Source organism: Danio rerio, chromosome 7 (assembly GCF_052040795.2).
Source record: "Danio rerio strain M-AB ecotype USA chromosome 7, GRCz13ab, whole genome shotgun sequence".
Taxonomy (NCBI): domain Eukaryota; kingdom Metazoa; phylum Chordata; class Actinopteri; order Cypriniformes; family Danionidae; genus Danio; species Danio rerio.
In genome coordinates this window covers 6,515,711-6,540,000 of record NC_141027.1, presented here as the reverse complement: position 1 = coordinate 6,540,000, position 24,290 = coordinate 6,515,711, and the positions used below count along the sequence as shown (strand labels likewise).

General features: G+C 37.7%; 1 protein-coding gene and 1 long non-coding RNA gene across 3 annotated transcripts in view; one reads left to right on the top strand and one right to left on the bottom strand.

Annotated features, from left to right (window-relative positions):
- The window catches only part of capn1 (calpain 1), a 68,869-nt gene extending 46,274 nt beyond the window's left edge, over positions 1 to 22,595 (top strand). The window contains 16 exon segments of one of the 2 annotated variants that reach the window (NM_213459.2): positions 1,701 to 1,784; positions 2,860 to 2,945; positions 3,038 to 3,112; positions 5,611 to 5,771; positions 7,899 to 8,059; positions 8,162 to 8,173; positions 10,732 to 10,943; positions 12,318 to 12,357; positions 13,082 to 13,147; positions 13,233 to 13,290; positions 15,830 to 15,894; positions 16,129 to 16,197; positions 17,510 to 17,588; positions 18,713 to 18,829; positions 19,269 to 19,327; positions 21,848 to 22,595. In NM_213459.2, the coding sequence (NP_998624.2) occupies positions 1,701 to 1,784; positions 2,860 to 2,945; positions 3,038 to 3,112; positions 5,611 to 5,771; positions 7,899 to 8,059; positions 8,162 to 8,173; positions 10,732 to 10,943; positions 12,318 to 12,357; positions 13,082 to 13,147; positions 13,233 to 13,290; positions 15,830 to 15,894; positions 16,129 to 16,197; positions 17,510 to 17,588; positions 18,713 to 18,829; positions 19,269 to 19,327; positions 21,848 to 21,874 (1,371 nt within the window). In that variant the 3' untranslated portion in view covers positions 21,875 to 22,595. 2 annotated transcript variants of the gene reach the window in all.
- LOC147843004 (uncharacterized) lies at positions 14,345 to 16,871 on the bottom strand. The gene is made up of 3 exons (XR_015495381.1): positions 15,344 to 16,871; positions 14,764 to 15,102; positions 14,345 to 14,517 (listed from the first exon to the last, which is right to left on the bottom strand). It is a non-coding gene; the product is annotated as an uncharacterized LOC147843004 (long non-coding RNA).
- Positions 22,596 to 24,290: the final 1,695 nt, after the last annotated feature.

The window sequence follows — 24,290 nt, the reverse complement described above, 5'->3', positions numbered from 1 at the left end:
TCTTTGCAACCTGGTAACAACCAGTACAGCGTAGAAACAGCAACATGGCGGCAACATCAATTTAAAAGGCTAAACGAAAATGTCTGACTCTAACGTGTTGGAAGTAGACATTTACGTGGAAACAACATGACAAAATAAAAGTGAAGTGATGTTATGTTATGCAGTTTGCCGTCAGTTTGACAAGTCAGCCACCTTTTGTTAAATAATTTCTAACTGCAATAAAATGCCTCCACATTTTCCATACTGCTCTTTTTGTTTGCATAACACTTATATTTACAATTGTTTAAGTATTGAAATTCTAGATTTACAAACTTTATTTTTGACACATTATTTAAAATTTGTGGTAAAAAAAAAAGCTATTAACTTCCCGTTTTCCATTTTGGCAGGGCAAGTAAAAATCTAAACCACTTGCCCGATCGGACCAGTAGAAAAAACCCTTAGCGTTGAACCCTGCCAGTGCTGCCCTAGTTTCAGATTCTGATTTAAAATGTTGTACAGCAATGACAAATTGTGGCCACATTTGCACCAATGACTAGTTGTTCTGTACAGTATAGAATAGTGCAGTATTTCCCGTTAGCATTTGTTTATCATTTAAGTTTTGATTGTAGATTTGTGCTTTAAACATTTATATTTATTTGAATTTTAATAAGTACATAGAAACTTTGTGGTTTTCTGCAGTTTATTTAGTTTAGTTTAAAAGTGTAGTGGCAATTTTCTTTAAGGAGGCTCTCTCAGTGGTCAAGAGGACAAATTCTTACCCACAGTGTCTTTTAAAGTTTCATTCTTTGCAAAGAAGCTCACACGATCATACATCAACAACAGCTTCAGCAGAGAGTGAGACGCAGAAACAGTGCGTTCTCTTTTTATCTAGTTTGTAATACCCACAAGGTCATCAGTGGCGAACAGGATGAATCGCAGTTTCATCAGCGACTTCATTTTTGACCATCTACATTTCAGTCTTACCTCCCATCCGAACATGTAGTTTGTAAAATCACCATGTACTTATCCAGATCTTGTCTGGTGATAAACGGATGTTAAAGTGGTCTCGTTTGGTCTAACTTAAACAGTACATCCATGGAAGATTAAAAGAACAGACCTTTATAGTGTATATAAATGAATTTCCACCACAAAAGCAAAATATCCATTTTAAGTCTAATAATTATTTCAAAATCGCAGAATAATGACTTAATAGTTTGTGTTTTTATTTTGTGCTTTTGTCATTTTTTGCTGAATTTTTGTGAACTTTTTTTTTCAGTACTTCACCTTTAGCTGCCAAGACAACGTTTTAATTATTTTTTTTCTATCATTTGAAATAAAGGTGAGATAAAAAATAAAATGTATAATTCAGTTGCAAGTTGACAGAAAAAAAACGTGACTTTTTGATGCGCATGCTGGAATTTATTTGGTAAATGTGTTTCCACTGTAGTTTGTGCATTTTCATTTATCGCAAAGAAATGTTAAGCGCATTTTCAAAATGTGTGCGCATCTTGGCTTTTACATTAAGAATTTTTTAATGCACATATCAAAAATAAGAATAAAAAGTAGGTGGATGGAAATGAGCTAGTACTTGACCTGACTGATTACACGAGCTGGATTCACTGGTCAGATGCAGATTTTAATACTGAATATCCTGTTTTTAATGTGGTGAATTTTATTTTTATTTATTTATTTTTTTATAATTATTTTTTTTTTTTTACAAGATCACCAGTAAGTTTGACATGGAGGCGGTGACCTTTAAGAAGCTGGTCAAAGGCCACGCATATTCTGTGACCGGAGCAGAAGAGGTGAGCCAAAGACTTTAAAACAACTACTAGACACACAATCTGACAGTCTATCTGAGTCTATCTTTCATACTTTAGTCAATCGAAGATCCTATGAACTCTTAAAACTCTAAATCAAATGCAGCATTAATCCAAAATGGATGCTTCTTATTCTCTTATACATAATTTTCTTATATATACATCAGTGTAAAACATAAATGCTGGAAAAACATTCTGTAATTGTGTATCCGTGTCTCCACTTTTACCATGGCCCTGTTTGGCTTTAACGAACTCATCCCTCAGGTTTTTCCAAAATTTTTAACAAAAACTTCCCTCCATTCTCTCTGCTGTTGCAATTTCTAGCCAAGAATGATAGATCATCAGGTTATCGCTATGATCACAGATCATAAAGGTGTATGTACAGTTGTTCTGTTTCAGACAAAATCTCTTCAAAGTGTTTCGTACTCAACTCAAATCAAATGTGCGCAAACTGTTCGCTCGAGTCTCAAAATAAATCATGCAATCCGCTAGCCGAAATCATGTCGCCGCACACAAAGTGAACCTCCGCAAACGATGCGATGACATCACATTCGCCGTGCGCACTCAAGCGAACGCGTCGAGTATAAACCAGCCTCAAGACAAACATTGTACACTGTATTTTAATGAAAATATGAACATACAAAGTGGTAAAAAAAATTAATTTTAGAAAAAGTCATTAAAATTTTACATAAAAAAAACTATTTATTTGCTTTTAAAATGGTCTTAGGTTATATTTGGCCTGTAAGTCAACAGGAAGGCTTATAAATGCTTATGCCTGATTCACACGGGGCTTCAGCATCAACGCTTGACTGAAGGCGTGTCTGAAGTTAGAGCTAACGTGATCATCATAGCAGCGTCAGCCAATAAAATTCAGTCAGCAATAGGCCACTGTCTAGTTGGTGTATTTGCATACAGCGATCTGATTGGCTGACGCTTCCGTCGACGCTTAAAGTGAATGGGAAGCGTTGACTCTGACGCCCTGTATGAATTGGGCGTTATGGTCTTATTAAAACAGTTATTTTAAGCATAAATGTGTTGTAATTAAGATTGTGTTGATCAGGTGGTCTACAGGGGGAACATGACCAAACTGGTGCGCATCAGGAACCCGTGGGGGGAAGTGGAGTGGACTGGAGCCTGGAGCGACAAGTGAGTGTTGATTTACACCAGCAAAGCTTCTCTGCTTCACTCTTCACACTGTGACTTACTGTCCTGATGATCTGTCTGATGCGTGTTTTCAGCTCTCGCGAATGGGACAATGTGGACCGCTCCGTCAGGGGCCGACTACAGAACCGCAGTGAGGACGGAGAGTTCTGGTGAGCTCAGATGCTCAATTTCAATTCCATTCATCTTTATTTCTCTAGCGCATCTACAATGTAGATTGTGTCAAAGCAGCTGGACATAGAAGATTATAGTGAATTGAAACGGTGTCAGTCCAGTTTTCAGAGTTGAGGTTCAGTTTAGTTCAGTGTTGTTTCATTTTCACTGCTGTGAGTCCAAACACTGAAGAGCAAAACCATCTGTGTTAAAGTCTGTGTGAAAGAAAAACTTTCAATGTTCATTTTGCTCGTGCAAATTGTAGTTTTTTTTTTAGGTGAATTAATCTGTGCAGGTTTTGGCAATCTTTAATCAAAGTTGACCATTTACTTACATGTTTGGGGTAGCTTCACACAGTTAGATGCTTCTGCCACATTATTACCATTAGTTGGCCATGGGAAATAATGCTCCATATAAAAAAGCTCCGTCCTTATTCAGTGTTCAGTTTCAGATAGAAGTAGCCAGACGTAAAGAGGAGAATTATCAGTTTACAAAACTCCACAAAACAGCCCTATTGGAAACCACATGGCAATCCCATATCAACCAGACAGCAGCTACCAGTCATTACAGTAAAGTGCTGGCTGCAGTTCACCTAACAGCCACTGGTGTCGCTATAAACAAGAGTTTCTATATTCTACATGCTGGTCCTTTAGGGCAGAGGTTCTCAAAGTGGGGGTCGGGACCCCACGAGGGGTCGCGGGACAATAAAGGGGGGTCGCCTGGTGATTTTCAAAAATCAATTAATTTTTATTAAACCTTAAGACTTACTGTATTTTATCAATAACCTACTAAAGAGAAAAAATAGTCGTTTATAGTTACTATAAACTATATAGTTACCATAGTAGCTTATAGTTAATAGTTCTATTGGATTGCGACTTCTCTGGTAATTACATTATACTAAAGGCACAGCAATACTGTCAGATGCAGCAGATTTTATAACACCAGGTTAAACTTTCTAGCCCATTTACAGCACTGACATACATAAAAACAAAAACAAAGAATAGACTTGGGTCTATTGGTGTGTGTGCGTCATTGCATTCAAGGTTTCTGTATTCATAACCACCACCTCAGAAAATATTGGGGGTCACGAGTCACTGGCATTGTCATTTTGGGGGTCGCGGGCTGAAAAGTTTGGGAACCCCTGCTTTAGGGTGCTTTCTAACTTGGTTCATTTGCCTGGACCTTACCCAAGTTCGATTGTCTCCCCCTGCCACCTCCTCGGTTGGTTTGTGTTCACACTGTCTTTTTTCCTTCTGAACCCTGGTACGCTTGCGTCATCGAGCTGCTGTTTTGTTTACGGCCGTTGCTAGGGGACGGTCACGAAAGCAAGCGCCAAAGTGGGAAGACTTCCGCACATTGGGGTCATTCAGCTTTTACTAAAGCTTTTGGTTTCGGACATATAGAAAGCGACTCGCGTCCATCTGCCGCAAACATATTATAAACATTCAGAACATCATACAGCATCTGCAGAAGCTGTTTTTGGAGGAGACAAGCATCACTGTATTTGCCCTGGCTCAGTCCCCTGTGTGTCACCAAGGTACGAAACGTGACACACACACACAAAAACACGAACGAACGTTATGAAAATGATAGTTTGTTGTACAGTTGGCGGTTCACTTCCGTGATTTGGTACGATTGCATTCACATCAGAAGTGAACCGTACCAGAGTTTGCATGAATCGTACCCCAGACCACTTCTTTCAGGCGGACTCGGGTACGGTTCACGGGTGCGCACCCGAGTTCAGAAGACACGTTCACACTAGCTAAACGTACCGTACTATGACGTCAAACGAACCCGGGTGCGGACCAAAAGTGCTAGTGTGAAAGCACCCTTTAAAGACTGCCTGAACCGCAAGTTGAGACTTTTATTTCAGGATGTACTTCCAATAGAAATAGAATATTAAGTAGGAGGCGGGGCTTTCTTTAGCTCATCATGCTCACATAGCACACTTAAGAGCCATAGAGAGAAAGCAATGGAGCGCAGTGGTGGCTCGTGGAGCCCAGAAGTTAGCACTTACAGCCGATTTCCTGCTGAAGACGGCTTTTTTTGCACTTTTGAAAGCTACAAAGCTTCTAAAAATAAGTTTGTGCAAGTTTAAACATTATCTAACATTATTTAAATTAATTGCGAAGCAAGTTATTTAAGATTGAGTCTACATGAAATCACATGACGATCGAACATTTTGGACTTCTGATGTCGTAACCCTCTATAACTCTTAATAGTAAGATAATGTATTAACATACAGTTGCTATGGAAACCCTTAACAGGTTAATGTCAACAAAAGGACCCGCACTCCAAACACAGAATCAAATGGTCAGACTTTGATTGAAGATTACCAAAACAAACTCATTTTTTTTAGCTGATTAATTTGCACAGATTATTTGTTCACCTTAAGAATAACAATGTGAGCGAGCAAAATGAACGCTGTAAATTTTGATTTCAAACATACAGCAGTGTCTAACCGCACTTCATCACCTGTTGTGTGTCTCTCCATCAGGATGTCGTTCAGTGATTTTCTGCGCGAGTTCACCCGTTTGGAAATCTGTAACCTGACGGCGGACGCTCTCCAGGCCAGTCAGGTGAAGAAGTGGAGCACCGCCAACTATAACGGCGAGTGGAGGAGAGGAAGCACCGCCGGCGGCTGCAGGAACTATCCAGGTATCAGATTTTGTTTGTTGCCGAAGTTTTTACCACTGTTACAGTTATTTAAGATGGAAACGCCAGGGTTAACGCAACATTTAAAAATTATGACCCTTTTATGAATGGTGGTGGCAATTGAGCAGACAAACAACCAAATTATGCCTAAATAAGTGTTTATTTTACAAAGTGGATAAATGATAAACAAAGTATATACAAAATAAAGAAAACAAGAATAAATAAATGGTTGTAATAAAGGGGAGGAGGAACAAAAGTGGCGCCAAAGAAAAGAAAATAATATAACAAAACACATCTCTAACTAGAACCCACAATCTCTATACTATCTAATAAAAGAAAAAGAAAAGTCTTCAGCATTTTCACGCCCTATCTAAACTACACTTCTAAACATAAACGTAAACAAAACTTACAATTAGTGGCGCACACTTCTAAACTAGTGTGTATAATACATTGGTATCCTAGGTGTAGCAACATGTAGGTCACGTGACATCTACCCTGTTCCTCGAATCCCATTAATGTCGTATATCTGGTAGGGATGTAACGGTATTGTAAATACCGTCATACCGCAATATTAAATTTTTTCGATATTACCGAAGTCGCATGACTCGGTAAAACTATAGGTCTTCTGAGAAAATTTGCTCAGGTGAATGAAGCGAACGGGAGGTAGCTGAAACTACATTTCCCATCAGCCCAGGCGTGGCCATAATCCTTTGCGGTCTGTTGTTGCTACAGATCCAGTAATGCGGAAATGGAGTGTGCTGCTAGTAGCGGAGATGAAAAAAAAGATGGAAATGATCGAACCTAAAGCGGGTGTTGTCGCCGCGCGCGTACCGAATAGCAGTGTTGTCGCGCGCGTTCTGATCAGCTGTGTTGTCGCGCGCGTATTGTAAAGCGCCGAGGGGGGGTTGAGCGCGCATACTCAAGAGAGGTGTTGTCGCGCACCTACTGAAGGGCTGGACGGAGGGTGTGTCGCGTCGCGGGGGCACTTTTGATCGTTTTGGAAGGGCATTTTCTATCCAAAACTAAAAAGGGCATGTGCACTGCACAGGTTGAGCCCTATGTGTGCACGTACCTGCAAGTTGGGGAATACGACTAATAACAGTCATGGGGACTCCAGAACACAGCACACTGTTCAGATTGATGCAGACATGAGACCTCTATCTCACTCATGGTTTGTCCTCTCAAGTGGGGGGAAGACAATGCACAACGTTACCCACTGCTGTCAACATGGGCCAAGTCATATCTCTGTCCCAGAAACCTCAGTCCCAAATGAGAGGGTTTTTTTTTGTTGCAGGGGACATTGTAAATACCCAGAGATACCAGCTTTTACCAGATTATATTTATATGATAATTTTCCTTTAAACCCATCTCTATCTAAGTGAGTGAGTGATTAAATGTTGAATGTGATGAGTTTTCAACAATACTAAATTGAAACTTTATTTTTTTACATGGTTTAATATTTTTTTTGTTATTAAAATTGAAGTTCCTGTTTCAAAGCTTACAGATAGATGACTAATTTGTATGTCATTGACACTTTTGGCACTTTTTTGGAGTATTTTCAAAAGTTTTGTTTTTCCTGTAAATGATTCAATAAATACCGTACCGTGACATTCATACCGAGGTATTACCGTACCGTGAAATTCTGATACCGTTACATCCCTGATATCTGGTAATCAGAGAGAAAACACAATTAGAACACTTTTAAAGATCGATTTCAGCACTAATGATTATAACACACATAGCACAAGAAACTGTCACATAATCCAGCCATCCAGCAAAACACACAGTCAACCAACATAGCAAACACACAACAGTGAGCAAGCACAAAGCAAGCTAGCTTTCGACTGCACCGGCTTCCATTTAAAGTGGGGAAGTCTGCTTGTGATTGGACAATGATGATGTCATCGCCAATGGTAATGATGACTGGCATCTAGCTTAGCCAATAGGTAGATGAGCTGGGCGGACCTAAAGAAAATGATATGTAGAGAAGGAGGGAGAGAGAAAAAAATACAAACAAACACAGGCACAGATACTGAGCCGTAACAACCACGCTATGGACGCTCTTCACATTCACGAGTTTCACAGTAGCAGAAGTCATCATAGTTGGTTCAAAATCTTTTCTTCCCACAGCAACATTCTGGATCAACCCGCAGTTCAAGGTGGCCCTGAAACACCCGGATTCTCCCGGCCAATCAGAGTGCAGCTTCCTGGTGGCGCTGATGCAGAAGGACCGCAGGAAGAAGAGGAGAGAAGGGCAGGACATGGAGACTATCGGATTCGCCATTTATGAGGTCAGAGAGCAGATCATTTCTCATTTACTCATCTAAAAATATGTTAAAATGTGTTACTTTTAGTTCATTTGCTCATTTTTGGATTTTCCAATTTTTTTTCAGGTGCCAAGAGAGGTGAGGAGAGCTGAACATGGCTATTTAAAATCACGTCAACAGATAAACATTTCTACAGCTCTTCATACAATACAGATTGTGTTAACAAGGCTTTATAAAATGTGAAATGATTCAGATTTTGGAAAATAAGCAAGCAAGTGAGTGAGGAATAGTTGTCTGTAAATTGGGCTTGTTTCACTAATTGCAGCACATAACACAATACAACATCATAGAAAGCACCTAGCAACCACACAGAAAACCCTAAAAATATTTATAAAATGTACTATTAATCATTAAGAACAGCTGAATAACCACAGCTTATAAATAGCAATAGCCTACAAATGCCCTGTGAACAGTTCAGAACACCTTAGTAACGATGTATCATGTATATCCACATAGCTATCACACAAAACCCTAGCAACTAAATATACAAGTCTCCTAAACTACTAAAAATAGCTTACTATCCATAAAGCAACATACTAATATTGAACACCCAAGTGACACCCTAGATACCACTTAGCAACTACACAGAACACCATAGTAACAGTATATAAATATAAACACTACAACATTAACACACCACCCAAATAATGCTATAGAAACCACCTAGCAACCACACAGAACACCCTAGCAACAATGTATGAATGTTTTTAAACTCAAAACACTGCAACATTGTAGCACAGCTAAATAATGCCATAGAAACCCCACAGAACACCCTAGCAACAATGTATACATGTGTTTAAACTGTTCAAAACACTGCAACATTGTAGCACAACACACAAATAATGCCCTAGAAACCCCACAGAACACCCTAGCAACAATGTATAAATGTGTTTAAACTGTTCAAAACACTGCAACATTGTAGCACAACACCCAAGCAATGCCCTAGAAACCACACAGAGCACCCTAGCAACAATATCTCTTAAGCAATTTAAAACAACTTACTACCCATAAAGCAACATCCAAACACAGAACTCTCAAGTAACGCCCTAGAAACCACCCAGCAACACAGTAAGAACAAACTAATTAAATATAACATCTTAGCATTACCCTAGAAACCGTAAAACTAAAACATGTTCAAAATACTCTAGCAACCAGCTAGCATTGCCCTAGAAACAACCTAACAACCACACAGTACCCCAATAAGAGCCTATTGAAAGGTTCAGCAAAAACTAAGCAACATCTTAAAAAGGAACACTCTTTTTTTTCAACTCCCCAGAGTCAAACAGTTTTTGACTCTATTCGGGTGATTTCTGTAGCACTTTTAGCTTAGCTTAGCATAGGTCATTGAATCAGATTAGACCATTAGCATCTCACTCTAAAATGACCAAAGAGTTTGGATAATTAGAGAAAAAAAAACCATACACTTAGAGCAACAGAAAATGAAATGTACATATTTATGTAATGTAATGTGTGTACTTCTATAGCACATTTATGGTGTATGGCCATCAGGGCCGGAGCAAGCTGAACTGCCGCTCTAGGCAAAGGACGATCACGCTGTCCTAAACGTGAAAATGAAAACGAAAGTGACCAGTTATCAAAGGGGGGGTGGGGTGGGGTTGGGGGGGTTGAGGGAGGTGTCGCGGACGCCGCCCCCAGTCCGGATATAGGGTGCGGGTTGTGTCGTGGACGCCGCCCTCTCTATTCTGCCTCCCTAGGTCACCTCTATGGATGCGCCGGCCCTGATAGCCACATACCCAAAGCGCTTCACAATCATGAGGGGGGTCTCTCCACTCCCCCACCAGTGTGCAGCATCCACTTGGATGATGCGACAGCAGCCACAGGACAACGGTGCCAGCTATAGGTGGATGAGGATGATTGGTAGGCCATGATGGATAAGGACCGATGGAGGGAATTTGGCCAGGACACCAGCGTTACACCCCTGCTCTTTACGAGAAGTGCCATGGGATTTTTAAAATCAGGACCTCGGTTTAACGTCTCATCTGAAAGATGGCGCTCACTGATAGTATAGCGTCCCCTTCACTACATTGGGGCATTAGGACTCACACAGATTGCTGGTTGAGCACCCCCTGCTGGCCTCTCTAACACCACTTACAACAGCAACCTAGCTTTCATATATGGTCTCCCATACTACCATACTGACCAGGCTCAGCCCTGCTTAGCTTCAGTGAGTAGCCAGTCTTGGGCTGCAGGGTGATATGGCTGGGCTAATTTTCTCACTATTTTTTTTAGGTCCAATGTAATATCATTGTGCCAGCTGCAGTTATTGTACAGCAACAAAATATCTTGATAATTACGCCAGAGTATAGTATGTCAGCCTGAAAAACAGCGACTTTTCAGTTTTCTATTGGTCTTAGTACGCGTTGTAACTATAGAAGAATCAACATTTAAATAGTAAAATGATCAATTATCAAAACTCCTTACATTCTTGAATGAGATGCTAATGGTCTAATCTGATTCCATGATCTGTGCTAAGCTAGGCTAATAGTGACCAAATGGGTTTAAAAATGGTAAAACTTACCATAACATAACCCTCCCCCCAAGAAAAAAAAAGTGAAGCGTTTCATTAAAAGGACACACACTTCACCCTATACTCTACGTTTTCCTCTTTCTTTCAGTTTCTGGGTCAGTCTGGTGTTCATCTGAAGCGGGATTTCTTCCTCACACACGCATCCAGCGCTCGATCGGAGCTCTTCATTAACCTGCGGGAGGTGAGCTCCCGTTTCCGGCTGCCCGCGGGCGAGTACATCATCGTCCCGTCCACCTTCGAGCCAAACAAAGAGGCCGATTTCGTGCTCAGAGTTTTCTCAGAGAAGCCCGCCAACTCAGAGTAAGTCTGGGGTCACGAGGCTTAGGTCAGAGTAATTCGCCCTCTTGTGAATTGTTTTTTTCCTTCAGATGTTTCCCAAATGATGTTTAACAGTTTTAGGAAATTTTCTCAGTATTTTCCTCTGGAGAAAGTTTTTTTTTTATTATTTTGGCTAGATTTAAAGCAGTTTTTAATTTTTTAAAAACCATTTAAGGTCAACATTATTAGCCTTCTTAAGCAATGTTTGTTTCAATTGTCTACACAACAAACCACTGTTATACAATGACTTGCCTAATTTCACTAGCATTACCCTAATTAACCTAGTTAAGCCTTTATATGTCACTTTAAGCTGAATACTAGTATCTTGAAGAATATCTTATCAAATATTATGTGATGTCATCATACAAAGATAAAATAAATCAGTTATTAGAGATGAGTTCTTAAAACTATCATGTTTAGAAATGTGTCTCTCCGTTAAACAACAATTGGGGAAAGTAATATACAGGGGTTAATAATTCTGACTTCAACTGTATATTGTTGGATCCTTTGCTTTCATTCTGTATTGTTCTCTCAAAAGAAGATTTACTTCTGATTAGGGCTGGGTAAATAAACAAAAGGCTATTTTCTTGTGCATTATACAGTATATAGCCATAATTAGAATTAATGCTGCTGCCAATTCTGATTGGCAATGCTGAAAAAGTAAACATTGATAAAGTGTATATATATATATATATATATATATATATATATATATATATATATATATATATATATATATATATATATATATATATATATATATATGAGGCGTGCACGCTAAGGCAATGCACGCCTCCTACCAGTGCTGATATACAGCCATTTCGCACTGCTGCTCGTGTGATATTGCTCATATATAGTCAAAATTATTAATTCCCCCTGGATTAAATTATTTTCTCCCCTAATTTCTGTTGAACAGGGAGCAGATTTTCAGCACATTTCTAAACATAATAGTTTTAGTAATTCATCTCTAATAACTGATTTATTTAATATTTGTCATGATGACAGTAAATAATATTTGACTAGATATTTTTCAAGACACTTCTATACAGCTTAAAGTGACATTTAAAGGCTTAACTAGGTTAATTAGGCAGGTTAGAGTAATTAGGCAAGTTATTGTGTAACGATGGCTTGTTCTGTAGACTAGTAAATATTTAAAAACTGCTTTTACTCTAGCCGAAATAAAAGAAATAAGACTTTCTCCAGAAGAAAAAAATATTACAGAAAATACTGTGAAAATTACCTTTCCTACACATCATTTAGGAAATATAAATAAAATAAATAAATAAATCAAAGCGGAGCTAATAATTCTGACTAAAACTGTATGTATATGAATGTAACTGTCTTTATGCCTTTCAGAGAAATGGATGACAAAGTCATGGCTGAAATTCCTGAGGAGGTGAGAAGATATTTTTATATTTAAAGAGACAGTAAATAGTATTTATTTATATTATATAAATAGTATAATATTTATTCTAGCTGAAATAAAACAAATCAGACTTTCTCCAGAAGAAAAAATATTATCGGAAATACTGTGAAAATTTCCTGAATCTGTTAAACAACATTTGGGAAATATATTTTTAACTGTACATACATTATTTCTATATTTTTAATTATTTGCTAATATATAGGACAGCAATTTTACTATATTGTGACAGTCTCAGTTAAAAGTTTGCTGTTAGACATAATACACTACTGTATTTACAATACTGATAAATTGTGGACTTTTGCTGCTGTATAAATATAAATTACTAATTATATATAAAAATATTCAAAAATAAACATGAATATATTAAAGAATTGAATGAGTCACACTTTACAATAATATCCCATTGGTTGATGCTAGCTAATGTATTTACTAGCATCAACTAATTACGACCACAAAGCATTTATTAATCATAGTTTAACATTTACCAATGCATTAATAAAATCACAGTTAACATTAGTTAATGCACTATAAGTTAACAAGAACTAACAAGGAATTGCTGTACTTTGGTGAATAAACACTAATGAATGTATTAATCATCGTTTATTCAAGTTAGTGAATGAATGAACTCATAATGCAATATTTACGTTTAATAGAGATCCATAATAAATGTGATACTGTCCCTCTTTCTGTCTAGCAACGTCTTGATGAGAGTCAGATTGACGCTGGTTTTAAGAGTCTGTTCAGACAGCTGGCTGGAGCGGTGAGAGAAACACCTCTTGAATACAGATACTGAATACTATGATGCTTTTATATGTAAAGCACTTGTGCGTAAATGTGTTTTCTAGGACATGGAGATCAGTGTGACGGAGCTACAGACGATCCTGAACAGAATCATCGCCAAACGTGAGATATAAACACGAGACCTTTTGATTTTAAAGGGTAACACTTTAGCTTGAGCCACAATTCATGCTATTATCTACTGATTTTATTACCTGCCCACTATTTAGATTTTGACTGTTTATTAGTAAATATAAAAGTAAGATTTTATTCAACATCCCTAATACTAATTTAAACATGCATATGGACATTTTAACATACATATGGGACACACTAATTCTGTTTGAATACTTATTAGGATGGGTAGTGTGCGAATTAGGGTTCAGCAATAGACTTTAAAAACACATGCAGATGTTTTGTTTGTTGTTTCTAGAGTAACTGAGGCACAAGTTATAAAGGGTCCACCCCCTTCTGTAAAGGGGCGGGAAGCAGCAGCTCATTTGCATCTAAAGGGACACAGAAATAGAAAATAGTGTTGTTTCTATCGTTACGGAGGCACAAGCTATACTGCATCCACCAGCTAATTTGCATTTAAGGAGATGCACATGAAAACACATGAAAACAGCCATTTCTAGAGCAACCGAGGCACAAGCTGTAAATGCTCCACGAGCTCATTTGCATTTAAAGAAGCACAAATGAAAAAGGTGTCGTTCTAGAGCAGTGGTTCTCAAAGTGGGGGTCGGGACCCCCCGAGGGGTCGCGGGGCAATGAAGGGAGGGGGTCGCCTGGTGATTTCCAAAAATCTATTTATATTTATTAAACCATAAGAATTAACATATTTTATCCATAACTATACTGAAAATAAAATGAGTCGTTTATAGTTACTATATAGTTACTATAGTAGCTTATAGTTACTAGTTCTATTGGATTGCGACCCCTGGGGTAATTACATTATATTAAAGACAGCAATAGCGTCAGATGCATTTTGATTTTATAACACCAGGTTATACTTTCTGGCACATTTAAAGCACTGACACGCGTTAGAAAAATTTAATTGGTGTGTCTGCGTCATCGCATGCACGGTTTCTGTATTTATAACCACCTCAGAGGATATTGGGGGTCGCGAGTCACTGGCATTGTTATTTTGGGGGTCGCGGGCTGAAAAGTTTGGGAACCCCTGTTCTAGAGTAACCGAGGCACAAGCTGTAAGGACTCCACCTCCTCATTTGCATTTAAAGAGACACACATGAAAACAGTTTTGTTTCTAGAATCACAGAGGCACAAGCTATAAAGGCTCCTCCCGCTTATTTGCATTTAAAGAAACACACATGAACAGTTTTGTTTCTAGAGTCACTGATGCACAAACTAAAGTCTCCACCTCCTCATTTGCATTTAAAGAGACACACATGAAACCAATTTTGTTTCTAGAGTCACTGAGGTACAAGCTGTCAAGGCTCCTCCTGCTCATTTGCATTTAAAGAGAGCCACATGAAAACGGGATTGTTTGTAAGTGTAACCAAAGCATACACTGTAACAGCTCCACTAGCTCGTTTGCATTTAAAGAGACACGCATGAAAACTGTTTTGTTTCTAAAATCACAGAGGCACAAGCTGTAAAGGCTCCTCCCGCTCATTTGCATTTAAAGAGACACACATGAAAACTGTTTTGTTTCTAGAGTCACTGAGGTACAAGCTGTAAAGAATCCTCCCGCTCATTTGCATTTAAAGAGACGCACATGAATTCTGTTTTGTTTCTAGAGTAACTGATGCACAAACTGTAAAGTCTCCACCTCCTCATTTGCATTTAAAGAGACACACATGAAAACTGTTTTGTTTCTAGAGTCACCGAGGCACAAGCTGTAAAGGCTCCTCCCGCTCATTTGCATTTAAAGAGAGCCACATGAAAACTGTTTTGTTTCTAAAGTCACCGAGGTACAAGCTGTAAAGGCTCCTCCCACTCATTTGCATTTAAAGACACCCATGAAAACTGTTTTGTTTCTAGAGTCACTGAGGTACAAGCTGTAAAGAATCCTCCCGCTCATTTGCATTTAAAGAGACGCACATGAATTCTGTTTTGTTTCTAGAGTAACTGATGCACAAACTGTAAAGTCTCCACCTCCTCATTTGCATTTAAAGAGACACACATGAAAACAGTTTTGTTTCTAGAGTCACCGAGGCACAAGCTGTAAAGGCTCCTCCCGCTCATTTGCATTTAAAGAGAGCCACATGAAAACGGCATTGTTTGCAAGTGTAACCAAAGCATACGCTGTAAAAGCTCCACTAGCTCGTTTGCATTTAAAGAGACACACAAGGAAACAGCGTTGTTTCTAGGATAACCAAAAGCATACGCTGTGAAGGCTTTACCTGCTCGTTTGCATTAAAAGAGACACACATGAAAATTGTTTTGTTTCTAGAGTCACCGAGGCACAAGCTGTAAAGGCTCCTCCCACTCATTTGCATTTAAAGAGACACATGAAAACAGTATTTTTGTTTCCACTCAATAAAATGACCTTTACAGCATGGTAATTGATGATCCATGACCTGTTTCCTGCGGAAACTTCAGACACATTACAGGAACACCCGAGAATATTATCACACCTAGTAAAAAGAGCGTATTTCAAGCAAAGTAAGTGAATAATGAACCTGTTTTGTGTTTATATTCGCAGATAAAGATTTAAAGACAGACGGCTTTGGTAAGGAGTCGTGTCGGAGTATGATCAACCTCATGGACGTATCCTTTACTTTAATAACAAAACACTTAAAGTATTAAATGCAGATGCCAATACTATTATGATTGATGGATGGATGGATGGATGGATATTGAGTGTCTTCAGTCATTGTATACGTGTTGCCAATGTTGTTTTGTGATGTAAAGTGATGTAAAATGCACTTCTAACATCAATCTCAGTCTCTTTACTGTATTTCTGCTGGATTTATTATTATAATCCTTGATGTATCTATTTAGACGGATGGCAGTGGGAAACTCGGACTCGTAGAGTTTCATGTGTTGTGGGAGAAGATTAAACGCTACCTGGTGAGGGGATATTTACATGCATGTTTATACAGAGATAATGCGTAGCCTTTATGATGGGTTAGTAAACACATTGACATTTATTAAAAACATGACTTATTTTGATGTACGTTTTCTTGTGTTGTGACCAGCCGTCCTGAAATGTTGGTATTTGTGTGCATTTACATATTAAAAGTGCAGCAGATGAAAAACACTTATGTTTTAACTGTTATGAATGAGAAATCTGTATTGCATTTAACCAATTTTTATTAAGCACAATTTTTAAATTAGTTTACATTTCATTTATTTTATTTGACATGAAATTAAATATGAGCCATATGAAAAAAAATATATAATAATAGTATTTTAATATTGGTGATAATTTGAAAAATTTCAAGCATTTATAAGATCGTATCTGAGAAATACGAGTTTTAACCCCTTTAGAAAAACAGTTCAAATTGATGAAATGTGCATTTATTTTTAATAATCAACACCAAGAAAACATATTATTTATTATTTTTTGGTGACTTTAAAAATGATCGGGATGAATATTCATTGTGTTTCCATAAATACAATCCATTAGAAGCTGGAAACTTTTAAGGATAGCCCAAATGTACTACAGAGGCAGATCATAAACAATAATGAAAAATTAAAAAATTAACCAAATAATTCAATAACAAGTAAATAAATAAAATTTGAAGAGAAATAAAAAAAATAATAAAAATAGATGGATGGGAAAAAATAATACTAAAAATTGTAAAATATTATAATAGTACTAATAATTAAAATAATTACTATTATTAAATTATAAATTAGTATTATTAAATAATACCAATATTAATATTATTAGTGAACTGTTGTTCCAATGGTGCTAACATCGCTAATTCTCAGATCTGATCTTTTAAATACCCTTTTCTTTAAATTATCACCAATATTAAAATAATAATAATAATAATAATAATAATAATAATAATAGTATTACAATATTATTTTTCTTTCCATATTTTTACATTCTTTTCATGTTTAATTTCATGTAAATTAGTATATGTAATGCTAGTAATCATTTGAATAGTTATTAGTATTATTATATAATTTTTGTATTTAAATAATGCTAATATTAGTAACTAAATATAGTAACAATGTTGAACAGCAGCATCCTATGGAAACACACACACACACACACACACACACACACACACACTCTGGACATATTTACTTGTATATCCCCTACAGTACAATCCTAAAAATGAAGACTGAAATGTTTTAAACTCAGAGGTTTAGTTTACTTGTGTAACTTCCAGATTTCCCTTTTCTCTTTCCGCTCGTGTGTTTCCAGCAAATCTTCCGCGATCACGATGTGGATAAATCAGGCACTATGAGCTCGTATGAGATGAGGAAAGCTCTGGAAACTGCAGGTACAGCGACACACACTGACATCTGCTGCATCGTGTGTGAGTGTGTGTGTGTGTGTGTGTGTGTGTGTGTGTTAGAGATGCGCAGATGGGTTATTATTTCATCCGCAACCGCATCACAAAACTCATCATCCATCCGCCATCCATCCGCACTAACATTTTTGACCAAATTTTAAAACCGCACCCGCCCTTCATCTGCTGACTGAGCTCTTTATTTGAATGGCTTATTCCTTTTATTATTAAATGAATGTTTCTTTATTGATTATTAGAAAATAGAGAATGACTTTAATGACATGCAGTTAATCCAAACGTGCAAGTCAAATCCAGCATTAATTGACGCTTTGAAGTGACGCTAAACAATACGAGGACGTGTCTTTTCACTTGATTCGATTCCTCGGTCCTTGAGTTTTTTTTTCGTCTTTCCCTCGCATCATATAGGGGTGGAAAGACGAGGAAAGAAAGCAAGGAAAGGAAACGAGGATACACAAATAAGAAATGAGAAGCACCCTATAAAGCTCTCAGAATATCAGCAGTGAACTCCGTCTCCAATTGGCGCACAGGGACAAAAATAAATAAATAGCCTAAATTAAACGCACTGTACTGTACAATTTTTTATTATTATTATTGTAGCCTAGAAAACGCATTGACTCATCATTTCAACATTCAGACGAGAGCGCCTGGCCTCTAATGCGCCCTGCTGCACTGAAGGAGCGCTCGCTCGCAGCACTTGTTGCTGGAATGCATAGAATTCTCTTGACAAGGTGCTGTAGACGTGGGAATGACTGCCTTGTTTCTCCCAAAAGGAAAGTAGATTTTCCTCTGCTGATCCGTCTATATGGAAGTTTGTAGATGAAGACTTCTGTACTTCATCCAGAATTAGTGTATCCGATTCCTCCTCTCATTCTGTGGAGTCAGTCCTAGGCTTTTTCGTTGGTGCGCCAGCTATGTGTACAAAAACAGTACAACCGCCCACCACCCGCCCGAATTTAATTAAAATATTATTTTTCGTCACGTCATCCGCCCGGTTTATCCGCGGATTCCGCGGCTGTAACCGCCATCCGCGCATCTCTAGTGTGTGTGTGTGAGTGTGGTCTCTTCATCCTGACTCTGTCTCTCTCTTTCTGCAGGATTTAAGCTGAACAATCATTTATTCCAGCTGATCATCCTGCGCTACACTGAGGAGGATCTTTCCGTGGATTTTGACAACTTTGTGTCCTGTTTAGTGCGACTGGAGACCATGTTCAGTCAGTTTTGAGTCTTAAATACTATCATTTTTCATTTATGCTGTGTAATGCTATTTACAGATTGCATGTTGTCAGTAATTATTTTTAAAAATGGCTGAAAATACAGCTTGATTGACAGGAATAAATTATATTTTCAGTTATATTTAAATAGAGAGCTGTTATTTGTAATTGTAATAATATGTTACCATTATATTATATTAATATATAATTATTATCCCTGCAATATATAATTATATTGTCCCTGCAAAAACCTGGAGGGACTTTATATTATTTGATCAAATAAATGCAGCTTTGAGCAGAACAAGGACGTTTGAGAATAAATGTTGTTTATTAATATTTATAAATATCTATTAATTATATTAATATTATAAATATTTATTATATTTATAAGATCTGAGCTCAGTCAGAGTGTCCTGATATTTCTGTCTGTGTTTCACAGAGACGTTCAAGAGTCTGGACACAGACGCTGATGGAGTCATTTCACTCACATTCTTCCAGGTAAAATCACAACATACTGCTGTTTTACTTCACTTCTCACTTGAACATCTCTGTAGTCGCACATACGTGCAGGAGTGTGACTGTTTTAGATGAATTAAACCATTTAAATCAGGAACAATTACTATATAATAGTGTTAAGTAACAATTAAAATGTGATTAATTAGCATACATGCTAATTATTAAAAATATATAGTTCTGGTATATGAATAAAAGTGCAATAACACTGTAAACAGAGTTAGGTAATATATTAGTTTCAGCCTGTAGTTAAAAGTATCTTGGAAATCTTGGCTTAAACATTGATGTAATGTTAAAATCGAAACTATGAGGTATTTGCCACCTGCGGGGTATTTAGTGATAATTAAGTGGTAATTAATTAAGGATAATTAATTTTTCCTTTCAGAACCAGAAGCTGTAATAGCCCCGCCTTTTTCTGGAAATTGGATGGGGAAAAGCAGCACATTTGCATAGTAAAGTGCACAAAGCAAATTTTGCTTTTGGTGTAACCGTAGAGCATAGAACCACCAAGAGGCGACACTCTAGTGCGATTTGGGAAACAGCCACTAGATGGCGATAATGTCACGCGGCTGCCATTTTGGACTAAATTCTACTAGAACAACAGCATATTATAACTCTGTAAAATAAACTCTTTAAAGTGCTGATGATTGTGATAGTAAGTGTTGTATTGTCGTCTTTCAGGTTGTATCTCAGCTTTAATATTGCTCCAATATTTTTAATAAATAAAAATAAATCAAAGCAGCTGCTTGCCATCGCGACAGCAATAAGATCCATTGGACAGCCTATCGCTTTCACTCCACAATGGCAGAATCACGAGGCTACTGCTGGGCGCTGCTGTTGCAATGGAACGTTCTATTGAGTGTCGCCTCGGTCATTCTAAGCTCTTTGGTGTTACTGAGGCACAAGCCATAAAAGTCCCGCCCTCTTCTGAAACAGGGTGTGTGGAAAATCGACTAATTTGCATTTAAATGTGCACTAAGCAAATTTTGCTTATGGAATAACCTGTGCACAAGTTGTAAAAGTCTCGCCCTTTTCTAGAAAGGGGGTGGGGAAAATAAACTAATTTGCATTAATGTGTACTAAGCAAATTTTGCTCATGAAATAACCAAGGCACAATCTGTAGAAGCCCCGCCCTTTCTAGAAGAAGGGGGTAGGGAAAATAAACTTATTTTTATTTAAAGGTGACATTAAAAACAAATTATGCTTTTGGTGTAAACGAGGCACAAGCTGTAAAAGCCCCACCCTTTGCTAGAAAGGGGGAGGGAAAAATAAACTAAATTGCATTTAAAGGTGCACAAAAAAAATTGATTTTGGTGTAACCGAGGCACAAGCTGTAAAGGCCTGCCCTTTGTTAAAATAGATGTGGGAAAAACAACCTAATTTGCATTTAAAGGTGCACTAAACAAATTTAGCTTTTGGTGTAACCGAGGCACTAGCTGTAAAGGCCCACAATTTTCTAGAAAGGGGGTGGGGAAACTAAACAAATTTGCATTTAAAGATGCGCTAAACACATTTGATCGCAAAGTAACCAAAGCACAATCTGTAAAAGCCCCGCCCTTTGGTAGAAAGAGGGTGGGGAAAATAAACAAATTTGCATTTAAAGATGCACTAAATAATTTTAGCTTTTGGTGTAACCGTGGCACAAGTTGTAAAAGCCCCGTCCTTTTCTAGAAAGAGGGTGGGGAAAATAAACAAATTTCCATTTAAAGGTGCACTAAACTAATTTAGCTTTTGGTGTAAAAAGTGCTGCCCTTTTCTAGAAAGGGGGTGGGGAAAAATAAACTAACTTACATTTAAAGGTGCAGTAAGCAAATTTTGCTCATGGAGTGACCAATGCACAAGCTGTAAAAGCCAAATTAGTTTATTTAGCCTACCCCCTTTTTCTAGCAAAGTGCGACCTTTGCTAGAAAAAGGGGGTGGGCAAAATAAACTAATTTGCATTTAAAAGGTGTTTTGATTTTAGTGTAACCAAGGGACAAGATGTAAAAGCCCCGCCCTTTTCTATAAAGGTGGGCAGGATTATGGTGAACTAAACAAATTGTCAAGTGTTGTTAATATTTGAAAGCACAAACACAAACGATTGAACACACTCATAACCCCAAATGACTCCGCCCTCTTTTTTAGTATCCTTGTATAGTTACAAGACACGCCCCTTACAACTGATTGGCTGCAAGTGTATTTCTGTACTTTACTGTTTTTCAAAGATTAGCAACTTTTAATGACACAGTTACAGCATTTAATAACCAGAAAAATCTGTGAGCTATTTGTAACGGAAACTTGATGGATATTGGCAGGACACATAGGAATTATGTTGTATTTTGTAAATAAAGAGATTGTAATATTTAAAACTGGATTCTTCTAGTTGTTATATCATCGGTGTCAATGAGCCTCAAGTCATGCAAAAGAGTTTAAACCATCAAACATATGATGATGAGGTTTTATGATGTTCAACCTAATATGATGTCTCTCTCTCTCTCTCTCTCTCTCTCTCTCTCTTTGTGACAGTGGATCACCCTGACCATGTTTGCCTGAAATGCCGTTTGTCTGCTCTGACCTTCGTTGTGCCTTCATCATTACACTTCTCCGAGAGAAACTGCCTTATTAATAAAGCCCTGTTTACAGCGTCAGTAATCACAGCACGATTACACAAAAATATGGTGCCAAATGTGAGGAAAGCCAAGAAGAAACACATCGAGCTGTTCATTTACAGTGAGTTTAAAGTCACTTCTCAATCAAGCTGCATGTATTTCCATTGGACCGCCAGATGAGACACGTTTACACTCACTCAGCCAAGAGGTATCAGTTTTTAATCAATATTTTATGATGCATATCTTGTTTTAGTGAATGTCATATCTGAATGTGTCTGCTTTATTAATGCACAGATGATGATGATGATGATGATGATGCTGTAGATTGAAGCCAGCTTTTAATGTTTAATCAGGAAAAACTGTTCAATGTGCTGAAAAACCAAAGGATGTTTTATACAAGCCGACTGTTTTATTCACGTCATGCACATTCCTTCAGTACCGTTTATATTCCAGAACGTTCATATTTGGGGACAGATCATGTTTGGTTTCTTTCATTATTTCACCACCAGACTGAACCGCACTTATCTTAAAGGAAACGTATATGAATAGGTGGTGGAGAGGATTTTAACGTCTTTATTTGTGCCAAGCAGCAGATTTTACATGATGTAGTTTTTTTTGTTCAACTTTTATTATTTGGCTTTTCAATAAACTTTCTTTTAAAGAAACTAATGCAATCTGTGTTCAACTCTAGATTTAACTGTAGGTTCTGTAGGGATGGTTTACAGTTTAACCCAAAGAATGACCAGTCTGGTAGATGAAGAAGAGCCGGAGTCAGAGATTTAAAAAAAATAAATTAAGTTTACTGAAGATAGTTTACAGTTTCATCCGCAGAAGCCAGCTTCAACACTCTCAATGAGTTCCTAGGCCGCTCTGCTTACAATCACCAATCAATAACAATTATACTCTCACATAACGTCATTAACTGTGTCATACATACAGGTGCTCTAACCTGATTGGTTAAAACACAGATAGACTAGGAACATTTCCACGTGAGGTTCGTGCGTACAATTCTGAACAATATCTAAACATAAACGTCAGACACCCTTTAGACTGATTAGAGCTGACTCCAGACCTGTGAAACGGATCAACAATCAAATAGAACACACACACTTTAAGTATAATCTGTTTCTTATCCAAGGCTGAGTGTACCGTCAGCCGTCTTTATCAAAACTGGTATAATCTACATTCAGGCAGTAATATTCTTACTACACAAAGTCTATCTTGAATAAAAAGTTGAATCACTTTAAAAGATTTACCCATAAAAATAGCAAAATCACTTTAGACATTTTAGACAGTATTAACTCCTAGAAATAACAATAGAAACAGTTGCTTCCAGTCCTCAGTTCCACTCAAGATCTCCGTGACCTCTGACCTAGTTTGCTGGCTCCTGAAAATAGGTATAAAGAGACAGGCAAATGCACTGAACATTCTTATATTAAGCAATGTGTTAACTTATTCATTAATTAAAATCAATTCACAGTTAAATACTAAGAAACAGGATGATGAAAAGGATAAACGTTGGTCCATGATGAGATGGACTGGAAAGCAGAAATCCGAATCCTTCAGTTCACACAAAGCGGAGAGAGCATCAAAAGTCGCTCTGGCCACAGCGCTGTCCGTCTTCAGCTCCAGCTGTGAGAGCGTCAAAATTTGCTATGTTGATGTCGTATTTAAAGGAGCCGTTGCAGCATATCAGTTACATTCCTGCATAAAAACATACTTTCTAATGTGAAAATGTTGCACACTTCTTATCAAACTCCTTTAACAATGGAAGATCGAGTTGCATGTGGTGTGGGTTTGCTTGACTTAATTACCCAGTGTGTCCTTATGTCTGAAATATCCTGAAGCGGCGATAATGCTTTGTAATGGCGCATGACATTCCCGCTAAAAATATAACTTTTAGCATTAGCGCACATCAGTAACTCACCAGCAACTTTTTAAAATTGTTCCTGTAAGAAAACATTGCAAATAATTGGAAAACCGGCGACCGCAATAATCAAACCCTTGGGAACATGAGGTCAGAACCAGAAAGTTCACAGGTCTGTGTTCTCAGGACTCCTCTCAAGCGGTGGACTTCATCATTCTGATTGCTTGCCGCCGAACCGCCTCATATCTCATTACCATAAAGTTGACTTGATTTCAACTATCTTCAACGCCAGTGTTGCCAGATTGGGCGGTTTTAAATTTGTTTTTGCGGGTAAAAAAATGACAGGCGGGTAGTGTAAATTTGGGCAGTTTTGCAACGGCGTGCCTACAAGCCCCGGTCTTCACTCATAAACCTGTTATGATCTCCCAAAGAGATGCCATAGCCCTGTTCTTCACAAACAAACGCTTACAACAGTTGTGATCTCCCAACGAGA